The sequence below is a fragment of the Eubalaena glacialis genome, chromosome 1, assembly GCF_028564815.1.
Source record: "Eubalaena glacialis isolate mEubGla1 chromosome 1, mEubGla1.1.hap2.+ XY, whole genome shotgun sequence".
Lineage (NCBI taxonomy): Eukaryota > Metazoa > Chordata > Mammalia > Artiodactyla > Balaenidae > Eubalaena > Eubalaena glacialis.
This window is the reverse complement of record NC_083716.1, coordinates 63,328,301-63,353,128: the sequence shown is the minus strand read 5'-3', so window position 1 is coordinate 63,353,128 and position 24,828 is coordinate 63,328,301. Positions and strand designations below refer to the sequence as shown.

At 50.9% G+C, this 24,828-nt stretch overlaps 1 protein-coding gene across 1 annotated transcript in view; it reads left to right on the top strand.

The window, feature by feature from the left end:
- Window positions 1–24,828, top strand: part of CDH23 (cadherin related 23) — a 428,638-nt gene that overhangs the window by 186,159 nt on the left and 217,651 nt on the right. Inside the window, exons 10-11 of the mRNA XM_061181180.1 lie at window positions 21,023–21,135; window positions 22,837–23,025. Coding sequence (XP_061037163.1) covers window positions 21,023–21,135; window positions 22,837–23,025 — 302 coding nt within the window. The remainder of the gene's footprint in view (window positions 1–21,022; window positions 21,136–22,836; window positions 23,026–24,828) is intronic.

Sequence of the window (24,828 nt, the reverse complement as noted above, 5' to 3'; positions counted from 1 at the left end):
GTGAGGTGGATGCACCTACAGTCTGTCATACAGAGTGAAGTAAGTCAGAAAGAGAAAAAAAATACCATATGCTAACACATATATATGGAATCTAAAAAAAAAAAAAAATGGTTCTGAAGAACCTAGGGGCAGGACAGGGATAAAGACGCAGATGTAGAGAATGGACTTGAGGTTACGGGGAAGGGGAAGCTGGGACAAAGGGAGAGAGTGGCATGGACATATATACACTACCAAATGTAAAATAGATAGCTAGTGGGAAGCAGCCACATAGCACAGGGAGATCAGCTTCGTGCTTTGTGTCCACCGAGAGGGGTGGGATAGGGAGGGTAGGAAGGAGACTCAAGAGGGAGGAGATACGGGGATATATGTTTACGTATAGCTAATTCACTTTGTTATACAGAAGAAACTAACACACCATTGTAAAGCAGTTATACTCCAATAAAGATGTTAAAAAAAAAAAAAAGAATACTCTGTATCAGTTAGAAGCCAGATACTATTAAATGAAATCACCATTTTTGTAGGTCAAAAATGGTCGAATGTCATCAGTTTCATAGGGTTCAACTTAATAGATGTACAGACAGCAAACTATTGTAGATAAATCTTTAAAACCTAGTGTTGAGTGATAAAAGAAATAGAATGGAATAGCATAATACCATGTCTGTAAGTTTAAAAAAAAACAATAGCCACAGTAGATATTTAACAATAATACATGCATATACAGAGACATTTAGCAAAGCACTGGGTTGGTACTTCTTTGGGAGAAGAGAAGGAGTAGGATGGGAGGTAAAGGGGAAAACCCACCCAACTAATAATAACATTTACTAACATTTATTTGGTAATCACTATGTGCTTGACACTGCTTTAAGCAGTTCATATATGAACTCATTTACTCCTCACAGCACCCGGATGATAAAGGTACTATCATTGTTGCCACTTTACTGATGAGGAAACTAAGCTCAGAGAGGTTAAGCAACTTGCCCAAGGCCACTGAGCTTGTAAACATCAGAGCCAGGGTTTGTACCCAAGCAGTTTGGACTCCAGTTTTGGAGATCAAATCTGGAGTCCAATAAGATGGATATAGTTCAGAGGGATGTAGATGGACCCAACAGATCTGAAGAAGCAAACTCCCCTTTTACCTAAACCCTACACCCATTCCATGCCGAGGAAATCTCTGCTGTTTCTTTCTCATCTTGCTTCTCTGGGACTCAAAGCACCTACCTCAGCCACTGGCCATCCTACAGGCACAGTGGCCAAGGAGTTAGGAGGTACGGACCCTGTCCATAAACTGACTCAACCTGGAGTGATGGGATGTGCCACCCACAGGACAAAATGACCGACTGGCTGCTTCCTGAGAAGTGGCTTCGGCATTAGTATGCTGAGGTAGCAGCTAAGGGCTTTGGATCTGATAGATCTGAGTTCAAATTCTAACTCCAAGTTCAACTGCCTGTGGGACCACAACAAATCACTTCTGTAAATTGACATTCAAACCCCTGCCTAAAAGAGAAGGCAGTGCTTACTTAGCACAATGACTGGCACGTAGTAAATGCTCAGTAAATTACTACTGTTCCCAAGTTCATTGACATCACCTAGGAGAAGTGACTCATACTTGGGAAGAGCAGAGAGGAGCCTGTGTCATCCCATTTACCTGATTAGTCTGCCTGTTCCACTGTTATCCATCTTTCTGTACTCCTCCCCTCCTTCAAACCTTATCTTCCCACTCACCGCCTCTGGAAGCCTTCCCTGACCACCCAGCTTGCCCCGTCTGCTGAGCTGATGGGAGCAGGTTGGTCACTCCCTTTCCTTTTCTCATGGGAGGTTCATGCTCACCAACCAGATCAGCTTCCATTTGCTCTCTGACCCGCTGTCCCCCACCCTGTGCCCAGGACCGTGTCCCCTCTGGCCTATGGCTGCCTGGTTGGCTCGGGGTCCACAAGCATCTGCCTTGTTATCTTCATTCTCTTCCTCCCCATCATGGTGATCATGGAATCCCCTGGAATCCACATGTCCACCAGGCCCCTAGGACATGAGCCTCTGAATGCTGCAGGCCTGCTTGGGCCCCATCCACATTTCCCTGGGAACCTAGAAAGCAGCCATCCTTTCCTAAGGGGCTCATGTGTGCCTGAGCAGCTGCCAGGGGCCTTCACCTAAGTAATCCATCCTCAGGATGACACTGCAAGGGAGGGATGGCCTTCCCATTTCACCCCATGAGACCATGGAAGCCGACCGGGTGTGGCCTGCCTGGGATTGCCCAAGTCACATGTGGCATGGCCACCCTTATCTCACATCCAGGACCTTTCTGTCACACCCCAGCCACCTCCACCCAGAGGTGACCATCTAACATCCATGTTTCTACCATGAAATCCATCCCCCTCCTTATTTTTCCAGGGAACCAAAGGCTATACCAACCGCCTTTCCTCCGTGGCCCTTGTGACTCAGAACAGCTAATTGGGGCTTGGCTGGTGTTCAGCCTGGCCCTGGGCAGCCTCCCTGTGATTAGCACTGATGTTCCTTGGCTCCAAGAGTGATGCCTTCTGCTTGGCTCCACTTGGGAGAGGAGGGAGGTTTGCACACAGTGTGGGCTCAGCAGGGAGAAGGCACCAGCCTGGGGGGAGAGCAGAAGACAGAAAGCCACTGTGACCGCACTCCTCTTGCAGTGTAATGAGGATGTCAGTGGAATCCCTCCCAAGGATGTCATGCCAGGCCCTCTACAGAGGTTGTATCTTATGCTGACAACAAGCTCTATCAGTGTCCCCATTTCACAGAGGAGGAAACAGACTCAGAAAGGTTATGTAACATTTAAGGTCATGCTAGACCAAGAAATGGCAGGTCTATGTGAGTCTGAAGTCCACGTGCTTTCCATGGGCCACCGTGCCCCACTGGGTCTTCATGAGAACCCTGTCATGTACAGACCTTGCCTATGCTGTTCCCATTTTATGGGTGGGTAAACTGAGACTGAGAGAGTTCAAGAAACTCAAGGTCATATGGTTGGAGAAGTGGTAGACACTGAACTGGCTCCTGGTCCAGTCCTTATTCTGTCTACTGTACATAGAACTTTCCCATCCATGCTGGGAAGCCCCCCAATTCTGGGCAGTAGGAGTGTAACTAGGAGAGGAGAGGAGATAGTGTTGCCCTGAACTGACATGAGAAACAGATGGGAGGGGAGGCTGGGTTGTTGGAGGTCAAGAAGGCCCAAGCTGCAGAAAGTCTTGGAAGCAGGTAGACTTGGTGTGTTGTGCAGGAGGGAGCAGTGCAGGGTCTTCCAGGAGGAGTGAAGTGCTGACCTGGTATCTTAAAGTGCCCCATTTGTGCAGCCCGCCCTGTGGCCTGCCCCTCAGCCCAGGGTCCCCCCCACCCCCACCCCGCCCGCCACCGCCCAAGGCTCCCTCCCTCACAGGTTGGGGACATTCGGCCGCTGAGATCAGGTCTTTGTTTGAAGGACACGTAATTAATCCCACAAAGTAATCCCAGCACACCCTGGCAGATTTATGGAGATCGCCTCTGTCCCAGGAACTCTGCCTTATCATCTTTCATTTCCCAGGCAAAGCGAGTGACTTGTTATATCACAGGCTTCATGCCAATAGGAATTTCATTTAGGGGTGTTCTCCAGGTGGAGGGAGATTGATAACGCGGGCCGGGGGCAAGAGCCTGTGGCGGTGCTGGGGTCAGGGAGGGAGGGGAGCAGAACAGACACTATCGTGCTTTCACCTGTCCCCTTGCCGGTCTCTATCTTTCTCCCAACATCAGGGGCCCAGTTTCATGGGGCTCACCTGTCACAGGGACCCAGATACCATCCAGTCCAACCCTCCCAAGTCACAGATGAGAAAACCAAGGCCCAGAGCAGCAAGGGAGGGACCTGATTCCCAGGCTCGCTCTTTCAGCTACTCTGCCCTAGCTCTCCCCACCCGCCACTTCCCACATGCCCTGCCCTGAAGCTGCCACAGGTGCAGGAAAATGTCACTCCATCACCGGGGGGAGCTCCTCAAAACCCCCACAGTGGACCTTGGAGCCTGCCTCCCTAGAGGGCTTTTATGGTGAGGAAGGGAGCAGAGGCTGGCAGTCCTGGTAGCTCACCCCCCACGCAAAGAAGGGTCAGTAGAGCAAGGAAGGGGGACCTGGTCCTGGAGGTCAGGGTAGTCGCTTCTGGTCTATCGGCTCTGCCTCTAGCTTGCTGGGCAGTGTCAAGGTCCTTGTCCCTTTTTATAACACAAAGAGTTGGGGCTCATTTGATTATTCATAAATATTTATCCAACACCTCTCATGTATCAGCTCTGGGGACACAGCCATGAACAAGAGAGATAAAGCTGTTGCCCTCACGGATCTTATAGTTTAGTGAGAAAGACAGAAAATAAACAATCAAACAGATGAATGCACAAGATCATTTTAGAGAGTGACAAGGGCTTACAAGAAAATAAAACAGGGGCTGGAGGTATGATGGAGAATGAGCTGCAGCCACTTAGCTGGGGTGGTGACCTTTTTGATACGGTGACATTTGAGAGGGGCCTGAGCAACAGTGGAGGAGACAACCACGTGGAGCGATGCAGGAAGTGAGTTCCAGGCAGAGGAAACAGCATGTGCGAAGGCCCCGAGACAACAATAAGCTGTGTATATTTAAGAAACAGAAAACTGGAAAAAGAGGTTTGATGAGGCTTCAGTGTAGTGGGGAGTAGAGGATTAGGAGTAGGAAGTGAGGTCAGAGAGCTGGACAGGGACTGATCATTTAGGGGCTTGCAGACCAGGCCGAGGAGTTGGGGTTATTCCATTTGCACTGGGAAGACACTGCAATGGAGTAACTTGATCTGCATCAGGCCTTTGAAAGATGTGCTGGCTGGAGAATGGGCTGGAGAGGGGGCAAGAGGAGAAGCAGGGAGACCAGCTGGAAGCCCACTGGGGTGGCCAGGTGAAAGATAATCTGGAGGGTTCGTCATGCGAACCATGTCAGTTGCATCCATCTGTCTGTCCAGCCGCTCACAACTCTTCCATACCACCCCAGCTTCTTTGGCAGCCCTTCTCCGTCGGGAGGGCCTGGTCATTGTTCTGAGCCCCACCTGGGCCTCGCCTGCTCTTCCCTACCCCAGCTCATCCCTCCTGCATCTTCCCACAACTCTCTAGACAAAGCTCTCTCAGGGGCCGGCCTCAGAGCCACTCTGCCCACACACCCCACTGCATCCATGCTCCCCCACCCCACCCTCAGAGCAGGTGGGCAGGCTGCAGGCACCCCAGAAGGGAAGGGAGGACCTTGTCACCGCCCAGAGAGTGGGGGACAGCGTGGCAGCATGCAGGACCGCCCTCGCCAACTTGGCAGCCCCTTGTCGACAGGAGCCAAGCCTGGTGGGGCTGGCTTCTTCCTGACACTCACACCCAGCTCTCGGTAATTAAAGCCATAAGTCATCTTTGGACGGGGGAGCTGCAGGCTGGGGCTGCCACAGCTGGCATTGCTTGGGGCTCAGTGCTGGGAGGGAGAGTGGGCACATCTGGGCAGAGGTTGGAGGGGGCCGAAGGTCAAAGACTGCCCTCCGTCTGGCCTGGGATGAAGGGTGTTTGGGCTCTGAGGCTCTGCTTGGTGCCAGGGGCAGTGCCAGGAGCTTCCTTCACAAACAAGGGTTTACTTCCTCTTTTCCATGGGCCCTGAGAGTCTCAAGCTTGCAAAACATCCCCAAAAGATGCCATCTGTCTTCAGCTGGATCCTTTGCTTCCCCTCCCCCACCCCAGAAGTATCCATTCACAGAGCTTGGAGTGGGGGTACCATAGGGTACCCATCCCTTCAGCTGTGCTGGGAGCATCCCAGAGAAACTCCCCTCCTGCCAAGGAAGTAGGAGTCTGTAGCCCAGGCTAGCCCCTCTAATCAAGAAGGACCCCAGGCCATGCATCCTGAGGGTGGCCCAGTTGGAAGTACCCTGAACTCTGACCTGTGGCCTTTCTATTTCAAAAAAGTGATCAAAGGCCTCACACAGATTTTGGTGGCTGATCATCCTCCCTGGCCAAAAAGGCAAGGACATCTCTCTTTTTCCTGTTTCTTGCTTGCTCAGCAGAAGTTCCTGCCTGTCTGAGCCAAGGGAACGGAAATGTCTCGGGACACCCCTCCCTGTCTGGCTGGGCTCACTCATCAAGCATTCTGAACATCCACTTGGTGTGGCGCATGGGACCAGGGCCTGGAGACATAATGAGACATCTGGGGCTGATGCTCATGCTGGGAGGATGAGGGCATTCTGGAAGCCAGGCTGCCAGGATGAAATGGTCACCCACCCCACTCACCCCACGCACCCCCCCCCCACACACACACCCCAGTCCAGGACCCCTGGCCTTCATCAGAGAAGTAGGGCCAGGATCACTGGCAAATGTGAAATAGTAAATATTTAGAAAAATACAGAAACTGACATAACATGCCTCCATATATTCACCACCCAGATAACATTTGTTGACATTTTGCCGTATTTACTTCTGATCTTTCTTTCTTCTTTTTGTTCTTAAGAAATGGAACTTGACAGGTATTGTTAAAAGGACCTTTTCTTTCATTTTCAGTGATCTCGGAGGCTGGGTCTCTGAGAAGCAAGGGTTAACACCTCTAACCCTAACATCAGTCTCAGAAATGGCCCCCAACTCGCATATGGTCTGTCTTGGGTGACATTAAGGAATCATCAGCTTTGTTTCATGTGATAGTGGCATGTCTGTCCACATTGAAGTCCTTATCAGAGACATATACAGTATTTAAGAATGAACTGGAATTGGCTCTAATAACTCCAGTGCCGGGGGGAGGGGTGAGTTTAAAAGAAGGAAAATTGGCAAAATGTTGATAATTGTTGACTCTGGGTGATGGGTACATAGGGCTTCGTTGTGCTCATCTCTCTACATTGTTTATCTTTGAAATTTTCCATAGTAGAAAGTTTTTTTTTTTAAAGTATGGTCCCAAAGCTGCCAGGGGACCCACACCTGGTCTGGGATCCACATCCAACTGTGTCCTGGACGGGCGCCCAGACTTGAGCCAGACTTGAGGTTGACCCGTCTGGTGCCATCTCTGCCTCTAACTTGCTGTGTGATGTTAGCCAAGTTACTCACCATCTCTGACCCTCAGTTCCCCAGGGGAGAAGAAGTTTGAACCTGGTGGGCTCTAAGCATCTCCCATCTCTGACACTGGACACATCTACCTTGCATGCTCAGAGAGCCCACCGGAGGGCAGTGGGTTTCCCATACCACTCCTCAAGAGAGCCTTTGCAAAAAGGATTCTATAGCCACATAAGTTGGAAAGACGCCGCATCACAACATCCTTGTCCTGGCAAGTTACAAGCCACATTAGCCCATTAAAGGCTCTAACAAGTCCTGCAGCGAAGATGCCTGTTCAGCATTTCCCAAATGTATTTGACCACAGAACTTTTAAAAAGTTGGCCTTTCCTATACCCCAGGCATCAGAGTTCCCGGGGACACCCTCTGGGAAACCCCGACCTTCCAGTTTTCACAATGGGAGCTCCTGCCCTGAAGGATGAATTTGCCATTTTTTCATGATGATTCTGACTCATATTCAGTAGAACACAATATTTGTTTTCCACATTGTCAAGTGGGTTTTGTACTTAAGTAAATCTGTAGTTTTCCCCCCTGCCCCCCTCATCATTCCCTGATCAGAAACATCTGCTTTGATGTCACATTCTGAGTCACTGACCAGATGCTGGAAAACCCTCCGACATCAGGAAACTGGGCCTGGCACAATCTGGAGCTTTCCTGGTGGGGTCTTCTAGAAGCAATGATTCTAGGGAGGAGTAGGAGAGAAAACACAGGCTTTGACATCAAACACTGTAGGTTCAAATTTCAGCTCAACCACTTACCAGCCATGTGACTTGGGACAAATTTTTTTTACCTCTCACCTCAGTTTAGTAATCGATGAGGATTAAGCTGCAAAGGATGTGTCGAGTGCTGAGTTTCCTTCCTTCTCCAAAAGAATTTATAACAACTAATATTTACTGAGCACTTACTATGTGCTGAACTAAATAGATGCATTACCTGCTTTCATCTTCCCATCAGCTCCATGAGACAACTATTACCCCTCCCCTTTAACAGCCAAGAAACTAAAACCCAGAGAGGGTGGGTAACTTGCCCACAGTCACACAGCTTATGAGGAATGATGCTGAGATTTTAGCCCTGGTCCTAGGCACTACAACATATGCCCTTTTCAAAAAGATCTGATCCAGACGAAAAAATGTTGATCCTCTGAACACCTTACCTTACCTGCCAGGTCAGCGTTTATTGGTCCTCGGGTAACCCAGATGGTATGTCAGGCCGTGCATCCTTGGCTAAGCTCTCATAGACAACCATGGACTCCTAAAACTGAAAGAGTCCGTGGGGACTTCCAGGTTCCCTGAATCCCCAAGCCCCCAACCCCATCCCTCAGGGCCCCTTCTGGGGGTCAGGGGGGTGCTGAGTGCTGGACTCCAGCATAGTCCCCTCATCTGCTTCAGCCAGGGCAGCTAGCTCTGGCTTTGGTTGTTTTATATACTGGGCTTCTGGAAAAGATTTTGTCTGATTAAAGGATTTGCTACTAAAACAAAGAAATTTGAAAACCGCTGCCATAGAAAAGCCCCCTCTTTTTTAAACAGGAGAGGACCCTGAGGCCCAGAGAGGTAAAGTAACTTGCCCGGGATCACCAGCTATCCTCCTGAGCCCAGGCAGACCTCCCTCCTCTCTTCAGGACTCAGCAGGGACCAGACTGAGGGGGGCTTCTCAGCCCTCAGGGAGCCCCTCAAGGTCAGTTGCCTGGGCCGCTTCTGCCAGTTGGTAGCCAGTTTCTATGAAGATAACTGTGTCTGAGGCTGGCTCCCTGAACCTCGTCCGACCACATCTATTTCTGGGCCGCGGAGCCCTGACGGAGCACAATTTGATGCATAAATTACCCAGCTCAAGGTGTGTGTGATGGGCTCTCCTTCCCAGATTTGAAAGTCATTCACTCCGGAACTTGCGGTACTTGGGGCTGAAGGAGGGGCAGCTGTGGGTTCAGCACTCAGGGGAGGAAAGTGGCAGGGGAGCTGAGGGGACGCGGGGATTCAGGGAGCATCGCTCTGTGCCAGCTCCGTGCTTGTCGTCTCATTGAATCCTCCCAGCCTCCACAGGAGGCACCTTCTATTATTATCATCCCTATTTGGCAGGTGAGGAAACTGAGGCTCATAGAGGTGAGGTCACTTGCCCAAAGTCACGTGGCTGGAAGTAGCAGAGCTAGGATTCGAACTCAGGGCTCTCCGATGCCGACATTTTTCCCAGTCACGATGATGGCAAGCCAAGGAACTGAACAAGCAGCATTTAGAGGAAGAGGTTAGACCCTGGGAAATAGGATTGGAAGGGAAGGTTCAGGAGTGCCGAGCCTCCTCTTCCACCAGGTTCAGTGTGCACCGACAGCTGGCGTTGCACCCCACCCTGCCCCTCTTCGCCAGTCTTTCTTGTCTAACATCATTCAATTCCAGGCACTGCTTAGTTCCACCTGCCCCAGGCATCAGGTTCACTATCCTTGACACATACCCAGCATAGGCTCAGCACTTTACAGTTTGTAAAGCATTTTCTGGTCCCTTATCCCACTGAACCTCCAAATAGCCAAGTGAATAGGACAGGTATTCTCACCCCCAATGAGGAAACTGAAGCCCAGAGAGGACCACAAGCCCACAAGCGTGCATCTAGTCAGGTCCTTTATGAGTTCTTCAGTCAGCTTCTTTATATATATGCTTTGTCCTTCCCCCGGGGGTGGCCAATCTTCCCCCTTAGATGGTGGGTTCCCTGGGGGCATTACCCATCACCAGCCCCCACCCCGTGCCTCATTAGAGAGGCCTTATGGTGTGGTAGGTGGTCTCTGATGCCCCACTCCCCAAGAAGCCCCGTCCCCTGGGCCTGCCTTTCCCATGTCTCAGTGCTGGATCCGTGCAAGGGTGCTGGAGGTGGGGGTGATGGCCCCACCAGGATGACAGACAGCACATACCCGCCTTCGTGCTTCCTTCTCCTTGGGCATCTGATCATCCTCTTTGTTTTCTTAAGAAAACCCTCCTCCTTCCCCCCTCGTACTCCCCCTTTGGGACAAGGCCTTTCAGATCATCAAATATCAAACGCTTCCTATGCGCAGGCTGAGATGGCTTTATCGGAGCCTGTAAATCTCCCAGAGCCCTGACACTCTCTTGAATGCCAAGCCTCAGGTGAATTATGTGGGCCGGTCCGGGGACCCAGTGCACCTCAGTGCCCACTCTTGGCCCAAGGAGGGGCTCCTGCTGAGGCTGGGCATGGGTGTTCTGGGCCCACCTGCCCGGGGTCCTGGAGGTAACCAGCCTCCAGTCAAGTGAGCAAGTCAGCCTTTTTTTCCCTTCTCCTCACCTTGGTCTTCTCCTGGCCAATCTCTGGCCCCCAGAGCCAAGGGAGCACCAGCCCCAGCCAGCAGAGACCACGGCAGCTAGGAGGGCCATTTGAGACCCAAAAGACCCAGGTTCTAATGCCAGCCTGGTCACTAAGTAACCAGGTGTTCTTGAACATGTCACTTCCCTGACTGAGCCTCAGTTAACTCATCTGATAGCAGTGCTGGCCTTGCAGGGTGTCTTGAGAATCCAGTGAGCTCAGAATTGCTCTGCCAACGGGCAGAAGCATGCATCTTCCCTGTCTCTTAGGGGCAGCCTGGTGTGTGAACTAAGCCTCCAGGCTCTGGAGTTAGACAGACTTGAATCCTGGTTCTGCCACTTACTGGTAGTGTGACTTTAGGCAAATCATTTAATTTCTCTGTGCCTTGATTTTCTCACCTGTAAAATGGGAATAACAATGATGATGATGATGGTGATGATGATGATGATGATGCCACCTGGCATGTGGAGTTGCCGTGACAAGTAATTGACCAATACATGGGAAGTGCTCAGAACCCACAATAAGTGGCCCTGGTTATTGCTCCTTTTCTCACTGCCATCACCCAGTCCATGGTCTCATCACCAACAGGCCTTCCGGCCTCCAGGGCCTCCCCATGGCTGTGGACAAAAATCCAAACTACTTCCCCGGCATTCAAGGGTCCGGCCTCCTGGCATCAGCCACTCCTGACACCACTTCGTGTGAACTCCGCTTGTCCCACTGGCTCCCCACTTTGGAAGTGATTGTCCCCTCCAGCCCTTTGCTCAGAATGCCCTCCCCCTCTCCATACTGACCCAAACCCAGCCCTCCAAGGCCTGGCGGAGGATCCCCTGCCCCAGGCCCCGTGAGCTTCCTCGCCTAGATTGATGCCACCCCGGTGCAGAGACCTTATCTTTTGCTGTTCAGGCTCTCCAGTACCTTGCAAACTCTTTGAGTAAATCCCTTCCTTCATCCGGCTGAGGTAGCAGTGACCATGGCGGGAAAGGTCCCTGTCCTCATGGAGATTAAATTCAGCAAATTATTGTCAGTCATGGTGGTAACCCAGGTAGAGAAAGAATTACTCATTAAAGTGAATCCGTTTCCGAATCAGCCCACATCTAGCACCAACTTAGAACACATAGACACACATCACCAAATATTGGGGTTTTTTTGGTGGTAAGTATACATAACATAAAATTTACCACTTTAAAGTGGCATTACATATACTCACAATGTTGTACACCCATCACCACTATCGAGTTCTAGAACTTTGGGGATTACTCTTTAAGGTACTTATATTAATTCTTTTTACAAATATAATTCACATAAATCAAAAAGGAAACATTGAAATGGCTCTAGAACAACGGCTCTCAACCAGGAATGATTTTGGCCCCCTCAACCCTCACCGCAGGGAACGTTTGGCAATGGTCTGAAGATTTATTGGTTGTCACAACTGGGAGAAGGGGTGCTCCTGGTTTCTAGTGGCTAGAGGGTAAGGATGCTGCTAACCGCCCCACAATGCATGGAGCAGTCTCCCACAGCAGAGAATTTTCCAGCCCAAACATCATGGGAAGCTGAGGTTGAGAAGCACTGCTGTCACATCACTACTCGGAGATCATTTTTGTTAACATTTTGTCAACATTTCTTCAACATTTCATTCCTTTTTCTATATATATATTTTTTAAGCAACAACAAAAAAATGTGCCTTATGGAACTATGCTATTTTATGACTCCTTTGGGGGGAAAATGTCTGAAACATATATCTTTCAAGTCACAAACTTCTCTTTGCAACATTATTTTTAGTGGATGACCGAATTTCGTATCATAACGTAATTAATCCCTATTGTTGGACATTTAGGTTGTTGCCAGTTTTCCTTAGTAAACAGCACCACGGTGAAAATCCTGGGAGCTGCACCTGTGGGCACATCCCTGATTATTCCCTTTGGAGAAATTCGCCTGGTTACAGAGTAAAGGTTTTTCAGGAAATCAGGAGGTTCTGATCGCAGCCCTGGCCCCTGGCCATGTCTTGCTGACCCCCATTAAAGTGTCGTCAGAGGACCAGGGGCCGCCTCTCCCTATAGGTGGGGAGCTGGATGCTGCTGTAGGTGAGGGGGCCTGGCTTGACCCTTAGCAACCCTAACATAATGGGCTTTACTATCCTTGGCTACTCAGGTTAATGTTTCATAACTTGGAGCCAGATTAGTCAGAGTCCGGTCTGTGGTCTTATTACGAGAGGTGATCATTTATTGGTGTACTTGAGCTTGATGAAAACTGTCGTTCTGGTGAAACGCCTACAAGACAAGCAGACTGCAATTCCCACCTGCTTGCGGGGGGCTCAAAGATCGTCTTTCCCTGACTGGTCGGTAATAACTGTAATTAACAAGATGCGCTCAGCTCAAACAAACATGTCACTGTGGTAGGGTGGGTGTGATAGTCCCAGTTGGAATTGCTAATTGGCTGACTCTTCCTCATAGCCCTGGTGCAGTTATGGTCTCTGTGATGTGTGACATTTTAAGTCACCCTGGTACCATTCTGTCCTGTAACCTTCTACACTAGCCTCAGAATGGCGCCCTGACACCCCTGCTGCAGCCCATGCATCGTTCAAAAGCCTTCGTGGAGCACCTACTATGTATCACCAGGGGCACTTGGAGAAACCGGTCCCTGCACTCCTAGGGCTTATATTCCAGTGTGGGGAGACAGACAATAAGCAAACACATTAACAGATGAAAAGAGATGTTCAGAAAGTGGAAGTGGCTTGAAGGAAATAAAACAGGATAAGGGAGAAGAGAGTGATGAGGGTGAGAGTAGGATGGTGGGGTGACTAGAGAGGGCTCCTTTGAGGCCCCTTCAAAGGTCACCACCACCTTTGAGCTGAGACCTGAATGCAGATAAGGCACCCACCGAGATCTGCAGGGTGAGCATTCCAGGCAGCTTCAGGGAAAGCTTTGGAGAGGGGGTAGGCCTAATCTGCCCCCTCCCTGATGGTCCTTAGGAGGGGCAGCAAGCTCTCAGACTGCATCTCCTTCTCTGATTGAAAGCCAAGATAACCCACACTGCTGGTTGCCATATGTTGGTCACAGAGGTGTTCAATGCAGCCCAGCCCAGGTGCCACCTGGGACTTGGCCCCCTTTGTCAGCAGGCAGCTAAGTAACAATTTTTAATTCATAAGATATCTTGCCCAAAGCCCATATCTCAGGCTGACTCCCAATTTTCATTATGCAGTGATACAGTCTGTACCAGTCAGAATTATATGGCTCCACTGGACAGTGATGGGCCTGCAGCCCAGCTTGTCCCACTGGCCCAGGCGGCATACACAGCACACACGTTGCTGTTTAACAGCTACCCCTGGTGGGGGGGGCAGGGGGAATCCAGAGGCCCCTGGATAGGACATGAACTCTTTAGCTTAGTGAGAGCTGAGTTTAACTCCTTGTTACACCCCTTGCTATGACCTAGGACCAGTTATTCTCTGTGCCTTAGTTTTTTCATCTGGAAAATGGGGATAATTGTACCTATCTCATGGGAGCTTTGTGAAAATTGAAATATATTGTGTTGGCCAAAAAGTTCATTCACGTTTTCCGTAACATCCTATATAAATATACACAAAAAAACCTTTGCACAGCGCCAGGCACAATGCATGTTGGATATTGTGGGGAGGGCCCCTCCTGACTCATTCTGGATAAGATGGGCCATAGCTGGGGCTAACCTGGTCCAATTCTTGTATTCAGAAAACAGGCATAGCAGGGAAAGAAGGGACGGGAACCAAGACAGGCACCACTGTAGCTGCTTTACATACATGATCACGCCTGATCGTCACACAGTCCCGTGAGGTGGGAGCTGTTATCCACACTTTACAGATGAGGGGTTTGGCTCGAAGGAATTCACAATTTGCAGGAGGTCTCACAGCAGGTAACTGGCAGATCTGTTGTTGGTGCTTAGGTCTTTTTTGCATCCTTCGAGTTCACGCACAGTAGGCAGTCTTCACTAGGGTGCTGATGTAACAGACTCCTGGCAGAGACTACGGCTGAAAGAGGGAGCACCAGGGGGAAGGGGGTACATATCCCAGTCTGCTCACTTCCCTGGGGAGGATCCCTGGCCCTGGCCCTGGGGAGGGCCGGGTAACCGAGTCAGAGGCCAGGTGAGGGATGAGGGTCCCACTAGTCCTCTCATCCATTTAGCAACTAGCATTTGAGTGGAATGATAGTTGGGCCCAGAAGACCAACTAGATCATGAGCTCCTCATAAGCATGGCATTTTTTTCTTCTTTTCTCAACCCCATGGCCCAGCATGGCCAGACCCAGAGTATGCCCGCACCTAGTGTGTGCTCATTGACCCTTCCTAATCCCTACGGGGGGGCAAGAAACTTCAGGCCATCCAACAGATAGGTAATGAGCATTGTTCTGGGTACCATGGGGATGGAAGCATGACACCCTAGCCCTTACCCTCGAGGCGACGCTGGGTCTCTGGATGTGAGAACAGAGGAGGCCCCACAGCACAGGGCTATTCTGAGGGTGCCAGCCCAGCTCTGGGGCTCAGTGGAGTGAGAGAGGGTGCAGCCTCCAGGACTGGCTTCCTGAGGCTGGTGACATTGGTAATGGACCTTAAGAACAGACAGGACCAAGGTGGGAGCCATTGGTTTTCCTTTAACTTGGGGGCAGCAAGAGTGGTTGCTGTCAGCCCAGCGGAGCAGACAAAGCAATTGAAAGTCATCAGCCTGTGTTCCCACACGCACCATCAGCCACTTGCTAAACTGTTTTTCGCCCAGACCCAGCTCTGCCATGGGTCAAGATGCTGCCGGGCGAGATAACAAGGGGACAAGATGTGGGAGTGATGAGATTTGGCAGGGGCGCCTGGGGAAGGAGAGAGCCTGCTAGCCTTGAAGGAAGGAGGAGGTGGGAGGGTGAGCCCTCAAGGCCCAAAGAGAGAGCCACCCCCCTGCTCTCCAAGTCTGACCATCTACCCTCACCTTCACACCCTCCAATATAGTTTCCCTCTCCCTCTGCCTTTGACCATCTGTGAAACAGAAGCCCTTTGCTTGACTCTGCTGCGCCCTCTAGCCGCCACTCGGCCTCTCTCCCTGTTTATTACACCAAACTCCGGGCAGCAGCACCTGTACTAACAGTCCCCAGGGCCCCCCTCAGCCACTATATCTCACAGTCTGACCTCCAGGGGCATCTGAAGATCCAAATGGGGGACCTTCGCCAGATCTTCCTTATCCTGAGCCTGTCTCGGCACTGTTTGACCCTGTCAACCATCTCTTTCTCAGAACTTCCCCTTAGCCTGCCTCTGGGCACCTGGCTCTATACTGGTTTCCCATCTGCCTCTCTGACCACTGCCTTTCTATCTACATTTTCCTGTGCATCCTCACTGGAGCCATAGGTCTGCCCTAAAGGCCGGCTTGCCAGTGCCTTATATATGTCACCACCTTTGTGCTGACAGCCCCTGTCTTCCCACTCTAGTCCCCATCCACCCCTCCAGCTCCTGGAGGACATCGCCACGTGGCCATTCTGCTGCTACATAAAACTCTATCATTTTATGAGGAATTTACCTAGAACTTTTCAGAATGTAGAGAGTTTTTAACTAGGACTCCCTCTTGAGAAAAAAGCAACTTATTTGCCACCTCATTCTATGAAGGATGACAATCTCTTATTTGTCTCGCCCTGTTCCTTGTCCCTTAGCACCGGGCCAGGTACAGAGTGGGTGCAAACCTGTGTGTAGGGCAAACGCCTGCAGGGAGAAAAAGAGAGGCATAAATCTCACTCCAGGCCAGCCACTCACCAGCCATGTGACCTTAAACAAGTTATTTAACTTCTCTGAGCCTGCTTCCTCACATGTAACACAGGGTGTCTTCTTCTAAAGTTATTGTGAAGACTGAGTAATATAATTGTGCAAACATCTTAGCTCAGTGCCTGGCACAGGGAAGTGTTCAACAAACTGTAGCTACTATTTTTTAATAAACAGGGGAAAGAGGGCTGTGACTTCCCTTCAGCAGCCTTTTGTGCTTTTGCAGACTTGATTCACATCTTCTCAACCTCCCTCTTGCAAATATGAAGAGGTCTCGATGCCTGAAGCTCCTGGAGGATGTGGCTGTCCCACAAGAGAACCAGCAGAGCTAGGAATGACCTGCTTCTTCCCTTGTGTGAACGCTTTAAGTCACCAGTTCCCAGAAGTCTTAGGGTGCTCAAGGTGCAGCCTCACTCCCTGCAAGGACCCCTCCCCTACCAGGTACATCCCCTAGGACAGCACCTGTCGACCCAGGGAAAGCAGCTGCCCTTCTGCTCAGCAGTGGGGGCTGAACAGGTGAAAGGCATCCCCCGGTGAGCCACCCGCAGCCCCCTGGTCCCCATGGGACTTGGATAAAGAGTGTCTGGGAGACCAGAGGGCTGACAGGGTGGTATCAGTTTCCAGGATAGCAGAGAAACTTATGTATATGGTTTCCAAGCCTACGGCCCCCCGGGGGAGGGAGGATGGTGGGAGAGGGGTGATAAAGGAGGGAAGCAAGGAAGTGGTGACCCATCCCGAGGCCGGAACCCTGGGTGCGATGCCCTGTGGACCTGAGGGTTTTGTTCTCAGCCTTGGCCTCAGGGCTGCCAGCTTGTACATCGGGGCCCTTGGTTGTGAGGCTCTCCTGGCAAGAGGATGGGTTGGCTTAGTGCTCCCGCTGGGCGAAAGCTCTAGGCACAGGCTCCTGGGGTGGGGGTGGGTGGAGGAGACGGTCCATGGTGCTGTCTTGGTGCAGGACAGGCGGCCAACATTTATTGAGAGGTTCCTATGTGCCAGACACTGTATTAACTCATTTAATCCTCACAGCAACACTCTGGGGTGGGAATGGGAGTGGGCCACTTTGCCGGCCAAATGAAATTATTACTCCCATTTTATCGACTAGGAAACTGAGGCCCAGATATGTAACTTGACCAAGGTGACCCAACTAGCTAGTAGCAGAGCCATGATTGGAACTCAGGGCATAACTGCTTCTCTGTTCCACGTTGCTTTCCTTCAGGGGCCTTAGCTTAGCAAGTTCTTATACACTCAATAGTGTGATTTTATTCTGAATGCAGATCTTTCGTGTGAGACTGAAGGCATGAACCTTGCCTGCTTTTCTCTGCTGATTCTCTAGCATTTTGCACAAAGTAGGTGCTTGATATGAACTGGAATGAATGAGTGATCTGATCAGTCAATCAGTCTTTGAATGAGACCTGCCCTGCTTGGGGCACAGGGCTCACCTCCTGTCCCTGCCCAAGCCAGCATCCCAGTGAGTGCTCATGTTGCCATGGTGACAGTAGGAATATCAGAGGCAGTGACTCACTTAGATGGCCTTGTCAGCTCCCTGGGTGTAACCCTTTCTGACTGTTGGTCCTGGCAGTTAGTCACTCGTACTTTGCAGGAGGCTGAGAGGTGAACTCTCCACACAGATAGATGTGTGAAAAAGAATGTGTTTGTGTGTGTGTGTGTGCGTGTGTGTGTGTTGGGGAGAGGGTCCTTGAGTTTGAATTTGTACCAGTTGAGGGGTATTTGCCTGCAGGTTGGTTGGAGAAGGTGCCTAGGCTGGGAGAGGGGTATTTTATGTGCTGGGGACAGACTCGGAGTTGGGGATGGGCAGTGTGGCCATGAGTAGGGCAAAGGTGCTGAGTGCGGGACCCAACTGAGTTTGCCAGGGGAGATAACCTTATTTTCCAAACTGAAAACCACAGCACATCGTTCGACAAGAGGCTTCTGGTTTGTGAATGATTTATAGGAAAAAACTGGCAAAGATAAAAGTTGAATCACATGTAAACATTGATAGCTTCCTTTATTGGGAAGAATAAATTTATATGAAACTCTGGAATGATGGGATGCCGGACAGGGGCGCTGAGGAGGCGGGGCCCATGCCTGTGTGTGTGGTGGGGAAGAGGGTGTGAGAGGCAAGAGGCTGGAGGTCTTGCCTCAGGGCAGCCCTGCAGCTCAGCATTTAGGGGCTCCGAGGACCCAGCCCCTGCGCTGTCCATGCTTCAGCCACCTCAGCACTAATCACCCTGTCACGGGAATACCTGGTTGAGGGCTACATCCTCCACCGGAAGGTGTCCCAGGTACATTGTAGGAGCTCAATAATTGTTTGCTGCGTGGATTAGCTAATGATGAGCAGATGAAAGCACATGTCCTCTTGTTTCCCCAGCAGCAGAATACCTAGCTAAAAAAACTCCTTTATATTCATGCATGTATATGCCTCCTTGCAACTCTTTCCTCCCCACTCCACAAGGGCAGCTGTACAAAAGCCCGCAGGAGGGTACCCAGGCCGCAGGACGCAGGCTTAGGCAAAGTGGAGGCTGAAGTGACGTCCCCTCCCTGGCCTGGCCCAGGTCAGAGTCTCCAAAGCCCACACTCTGAGAGCGACATGAGACCCGGCCGGGCTCTGCCGTCAGCAGCCTCTCCCCTGCCTCAGACAACCTCTGCAGTGGGCTGGGAGTGGGCCACTTTGCCGGCCAGCACAGGGGGGCTGAGAACGGCCCCTGCCTCAGAGTCTAAAGTTAGAGAAGGACGTTGTCTCCCCTCTACTTTTGCCCTAGTTAATCCAAGAGAGAATACGAGCCTGTGTGCGGATCCCTTTAGAGCCGGGGAAGGGGTGGAGCGGGGAGTTACAGCAGCTTCCATGGGCGATCCTGGTGTCCACCTTGTGTGTTGGAGGCTTGGATGTTAGTTCCCGCCTATGGAATCCGTGTCCATCCACCCCCTTCCCCAATCCCACCTGTCTTCCAGGGTCCAGCTCAAACAACATTTATGAAGTACTTATTTTGTGCCAGGAACTGTTTGAAGCCTGTACATGTGTATATATTTTTTCTCATTCATTTAATTCTCATAACCCTATGAGATAGATCCATTATTATCCTCATTTCACAAATGAAGAGACCAGGATGCAAAGTGGTTAGATAAGTTGCCCAAGGTCACACAGCTAGACAGTGGTGTAAGGAATTAATGTCACCTCCTCCATGAAGCTTTCCTTCTTTGAGCCTTCCTATGTGTGAACAGCCTCTCCCTGCTGTGAACTGAGATGCTGATTCTTGTGGGTGTCAGAGCTCCCTTACGAGGCTGTAAGTGCTTCAGCATCAGAAATCCTGGCAGAGTGACCTCTGCGTCCCCCACAGCGCCAAGCACAGGGCCTGGCCATAGGACAACCCGTCCAGGGGACTGCTGAATATGTGAATGAATGGCAGTGAGCGAGCAAGTATTTGAATGAACCAACACACTGGTCAATGAGGAGGAGAGGGGAGTGGAATTGAGGGTTTCCCAGTGAACTCACAGCCTGATGAGAAGGGCACGAGGGCAAGTATGGGGGCCCAGGTGGGCTGGAAGCAGCCATCCTTCAGGAACATGCTTGCCACTGTGTGCCAGCATTGTCCAGGTACCTTGAGGAACGGTCGTGAAAGCCCCCCATCTTCAGGGGACTTTTAGGCTGGGTGAAAGGAGCACATTAACACACAGGAAGCAACTGGGGAACAAACAGAGCAGCAGCTACTGCCTGTAGGGCCGGAGGGGTAAGCAAGAGAGATTAGGACCATCTTCCTGGAGCAAGAGGAGGAGGGGCTGGCACTGGGTGGGAGGAAGGGCGGGGAAGCCGAGGGACAAGGCGAACGATGAAAGACAGGAGGCAGGAATGGATCTGGGGAACCTGCGGAAGCCACCGTGAGGGCCAGGTACCTGTGGGGCAGCATAAGACAAAGCTGGTGGGTGAGAGAGGGGTGGGGTACATTTGAGCCAGTGCCATTTGTGCGTGATTTTTGCCAGTACTTTAAATACATATTTTAAATTTTAATAAATACTTAAATACTTCTAAAATTGTATTTTGTTTTTAACTTATATTTATCATAAAAGGAAACTTTATATCACTGCCATATAGAAAAGTAGAGTAAAATAGAATAGACTAGAAAGAACAGAATAGAATAGGAAGTGACCGTAAAAATAAGCACAAGGGGAACAAAACAAGGCTACTGCCTTAGTCCACTGTGGCTGCCGTAACAAAATACCACAGACTAGGTGGGTTATACACAGTAGAAATTTATTTCTCACAGTTCTGGAGGCTGGAAGTCCGAGATCAGGGTGTCAGCACGGTCGGGTGAGGGCCCTCCTCCTGGTTCAGGTGGCGCCTTTTTGCTGAATCCTCATATGGTGGAAGGGGCAAGGGAGCTCTGCGGGGTCTCTTTTATAAGAGACGAATCCCGTACAGGACGGGTTCACCCTCATGACCTAAGCCCAAAAGCCCCACCTGCTAATGCCATCACCTTTGGAGGTTAGGATTTCACCATTTGAATTCTGGGGGGACACAAATATTCAGACATAGCAGTCACTGAGTCCTCACTGGGCACTGCTCCCTTTGAAAGGCTCTGAGGCTGAAGCCTGCTCTCTCTCTGTTAAAAAGGAAAAGAAGCAAGTGTTAGACAGGCTGTTAAAGACATATAAGCACCAAACCAAGACTTTCTCCTTGACTCAGTCAGAGAGCCTTGAGGAAGATTGAATGGGCATAATGTTCTCATCCTGTGATTCAGGGCCATCTGCTGCCTGGGCTATGTGCTCCTTTGTACCCCAGAGTTCTCTGTACTACTCCTGGAGCCAGCATTCATTTTAAGTAACTGATTAGTCCTTAATGTCCAGAGAGGAGCCCTGGCCCCAGCCCCATGTCCACCTGCCCTGGGCCCCAGTCACATCCTGAATTCTTCTCCCTCTTGCAGGGAATACCAACAGCATCTTTGCCCTGGATTACATCAGCGGGGCGCTGACCTTGAACGGCCTGCTGGACCGGGAGAACCCCCTGTACAGCCATGGCTTCATCCTGACTGTGAAGGTGAGAGTGGGCGGTGGGCACCTCCATCATGGGTAGAGGGGATACCCACGCTGTGGTGCCAGCCTCCAGCAGTGCCCAGGTGGAGGGTCCAGGAGGCGAGTCACTTCTGTTCCCTTACCCTGCACTGATTCCCGGGGCTTGTGCCCAGGGCCCCTGTCAGAAAGGGCCAACGCCTGTCACATGTGGGCCTTGTCAGGGGCCCTCTGCTGGGCATTTCTCAGCCCTTATCGACAACTGCAGAGGATTGCAAGTTTCATCTCCATTTCAGGGGTGAGGAGGCACAAGTGGGTGCATACCCCGTGGTCCCCTCTATTATCCCATGATTTCAAGTTCTAATATAGCCAACTCAGATTCTTAGGTTTACCTCATTTCTGGGGTTTTCTCCCATTTCTAATTCTTGTGGCTTCCCTGGAGCTATTACCTGGTTAGGAAACAGCAATGCAGCGGGCAGGGGGCAGAAGCTGTGGTGGTCCCCACCCAGGAAAGTGTGATGCAGCCATAGCCCCCTGCCCCCTGCAGCCCCCTGCCACTCATGATTGGTTTTAATTAAAATCAATAACTTGCTGAGGCATTCGCTGGGAAACCCGTTTAGGGTACAGATGCTGCCTGGGCCAGAGGGGTCCTCCCCAGCCCCAGCCTTCGATTGAGAGGAGGGGGTGGTACAAGGACTGAGAAGAGGGGCTCTGGGAAGGAGGCCCTTCCATTGGTGTGGGAAGGATGGTGCAGCTTGGCCCTTCGTTGCTCTCCTTGACCTTGAGAAGGCCTGTGACAGCGATGGATTGATTAGCCCTGACTCGCCCACTGGCTCTGTCCTCTCTACCCGGATGTGCACATGTGGGCCAGCGGGGGAGGGCAAGCTAACACGGCCTTTCCCCCATCCGGAGCCAAGCCTGAGGCCCTCTCCCAGCCTCCCCTCCTGTCTCTGCTCCCTTCCTACGGAGGCAGGCAGCTCCAATGGAGAGAGCTGCTCCCTAGTCCCAGCGCCAACTCACTGTGCAACCCTGAGCTCAGCTTTTCCATCTTTATATAAAATATAAGGATGAGTTCCCACACTTGGCTGTGAATCCAAATCCCTTGGGGAGCTGGTAAAAGATACCTAGTCCTGGGCCTCTTGCCCAGAGATTCTGTTTCAAAAGGTTGGCATGGGACTGGGAATGGGTATTTTGTGGCCCAAGGACTCTGGCCCAGAGACTGGGTGCCCAGGTGTCTGAGTCCGTCTATTTCTGAGTCCAACCCAGACCTTCACAGTGCCTAGCACAGTGTTCAGTCCATAGCAGATGCTGAATTAAGTCTTGATTATCTGCTAGCACAAATGTTCTTGGCCTCAGTTTCATCATTTGCCAAATGAATAAAGACTCTCCCTTTGCCCCTAGAGGAACCCCTAAATCTGTCTTGTCTTCCCCACGCCACCTCATCCCCTTGGTTCTAGAATCCCACTGCCTGAGTTTGATACTTACTCTGTCTGTGTGTCCTTGTACAAGTTACTTAACCTCTCTGAGCTTCAGTTTCCCCATTGGTAATGGAGATCAGTAAAACGGGGATGCTAATGATAGAATCTTCCTCCTGGAGTTATGGTGAGGATTAGATGGGATAATTCACATAAAGCGCAGTGCCCAGCATTGAGAAAGCCCTGGTAAATGATGACTTTTATTGTGACTATGGCCACCTTCATCCCTGGGGTGTTTATTCCTCTATCTGCAGGGCACAGAGCTGAATGATGACCGCACCCCATCTGATGCCACAGTGACCACAACCTTTAACATCCTGGTGATTGACATCAATGACAATGCCCCAGAGTTCAACAGCTCCGAGTACAGCGTGGCCATCACTGAGCTGGCACAGGTCGGCTTTGCCCTCCCCCTCTTTATCCAGGTGGTGGACAAGGATGAGGTGAGTCCCAGAACGCATGGCCATCCAGCCCAGCACCCGGCCCGGGCTGTGCAACCCTGGAAGGGATGCCAGGGATCACTGGGCTCCCAGGTCCCCATCTATAAAATAGAAACAAACATTGCTGCAGCCTCCCCTGCTACATTCTGAGGATAAATAAGGCTGCAAAAATAAGTAGTCTCTAAACTTTTGGACCAACCCCCCTACACCCTGTAAAAAATGTTTGAGCACACACCTCCAATGTATAGTTCTACATTTAGAAATGTATATACATAATCATCATACTAAGCTAGTATGTACATTTTAAAACATACACACAAAAAATATAAAATTTAAAAGGTAGAGGCTCTTGTATAAATGGTGACTTTGGAAAAGTCTTCTTCCTGCTTTTGGGGTAACACTGACCCTGTCTTTTCCTTGCAAGGAGTGTAAGTGCCTTCCAGAGGATCCCAGGCCATAAAGAGACTCCAGAGGGGTCCAGGACACCTGCATCCCCTTGCCCAAGGGCCAGCCAGGCTGAGGCCAATCTTAAGAGGGAGGGACATGGGCCACGAGTGAGAGAGAGCTCAAGAGGGACAGGAGGGAGGGGGCTCCGGCAGGGCTGCAGCTCCTGTGAGCCTAGCTACGCCCTGTGTCATTAGGCCAAGGGCCGGGCCTGGGTGGGGCAGCTTCCATCCCTTCAAGACCCTCTCAGCCTGCCTCCTCCCCGCCCCTCCCCTTGCCCTACCTCCCTTGCCCATCAGCAGTCACAACCTTAATAGGATTTCTATTTATTACCGCTGGTCCCCTGGCCCACTCTGCTCAGGAATTCCATTAGGTTTTCCCGCCCGAGGTGTTCTCTGCAATTACTCCTCACACGTGGCCATACTGGCCTTGCTCCAGGCCTGGTTCCTCTTCACTTCCTGGCCCCTCTCCTGTCTCCTGTCAGCTTCTCTCAACTGGACACAGTCCCCCCAAGGACTCAGGTTCACAAGGGCAAGTTGGCCTGTGTGTGTGTGTGTGTGTGTGTGTGTGTGTGTGTGTACGTGCACAGTCACGTTTCTGTTCGTGTGTGTACACATATGTACGTGCACACATGCCTCCATCTCCTGCTAAGTCTTTCCATACCTACCTGTCTGAGATAATTGAAGTATGTACTGAGCATCTACTGTTTTTTTTTTTTTTTTAATTTATTTATTTTTTATTTTTGGCTGCGTTGGGTCTTCGTTGCTGCGTGAGGGCTTTCTCTAGTTGTGGCGAGCGGGGGCTACTCTTCGCTGTGGCCCGTGGGCTTCTCATTGCGGTGGCTTCTCTTGTTGTGGAGCATGGGCTCTAGGCATGCGGGCTTCAGTAGTTGTGGCACGTGGGCTCAGTTGTGGCTCGCGGGCTTTAGGCACATGGGCTTCAGTAGTTGTGGCGCACGGGCTTAGTTGCTCTGCGGCATGTGGGATCTTCCCGGACCAGGGATCAAACCCGTGTCCCCTGCATTGGCAGGTGGATTCTTAACCACTGTGCCACCAGGGAAGTCCGCATCTACTGTTTACAAGCAACTATATCTGGCCACTTCAGGGAGTCCAGGAAGTGGAATCCATGGTCCCTGCCCCATGGGGCCAAATGTGTTTATGCAAATGTAATATGTAATTTTAAAACATATACAGTAATGTGGAAAGTTTAAAAGGTAGAGACAAACAAGTATAAAAACAGATTCTAACATTTTCTCACACCCCAGTGGATCATCTTGTATCCCCTGGGAGTGCAGGTCCCCCTTTGGAGACCGCTGTGTGAATGAGAACCTCAGAAGAAAATCCCATCCTAGGTTTCAGGCTG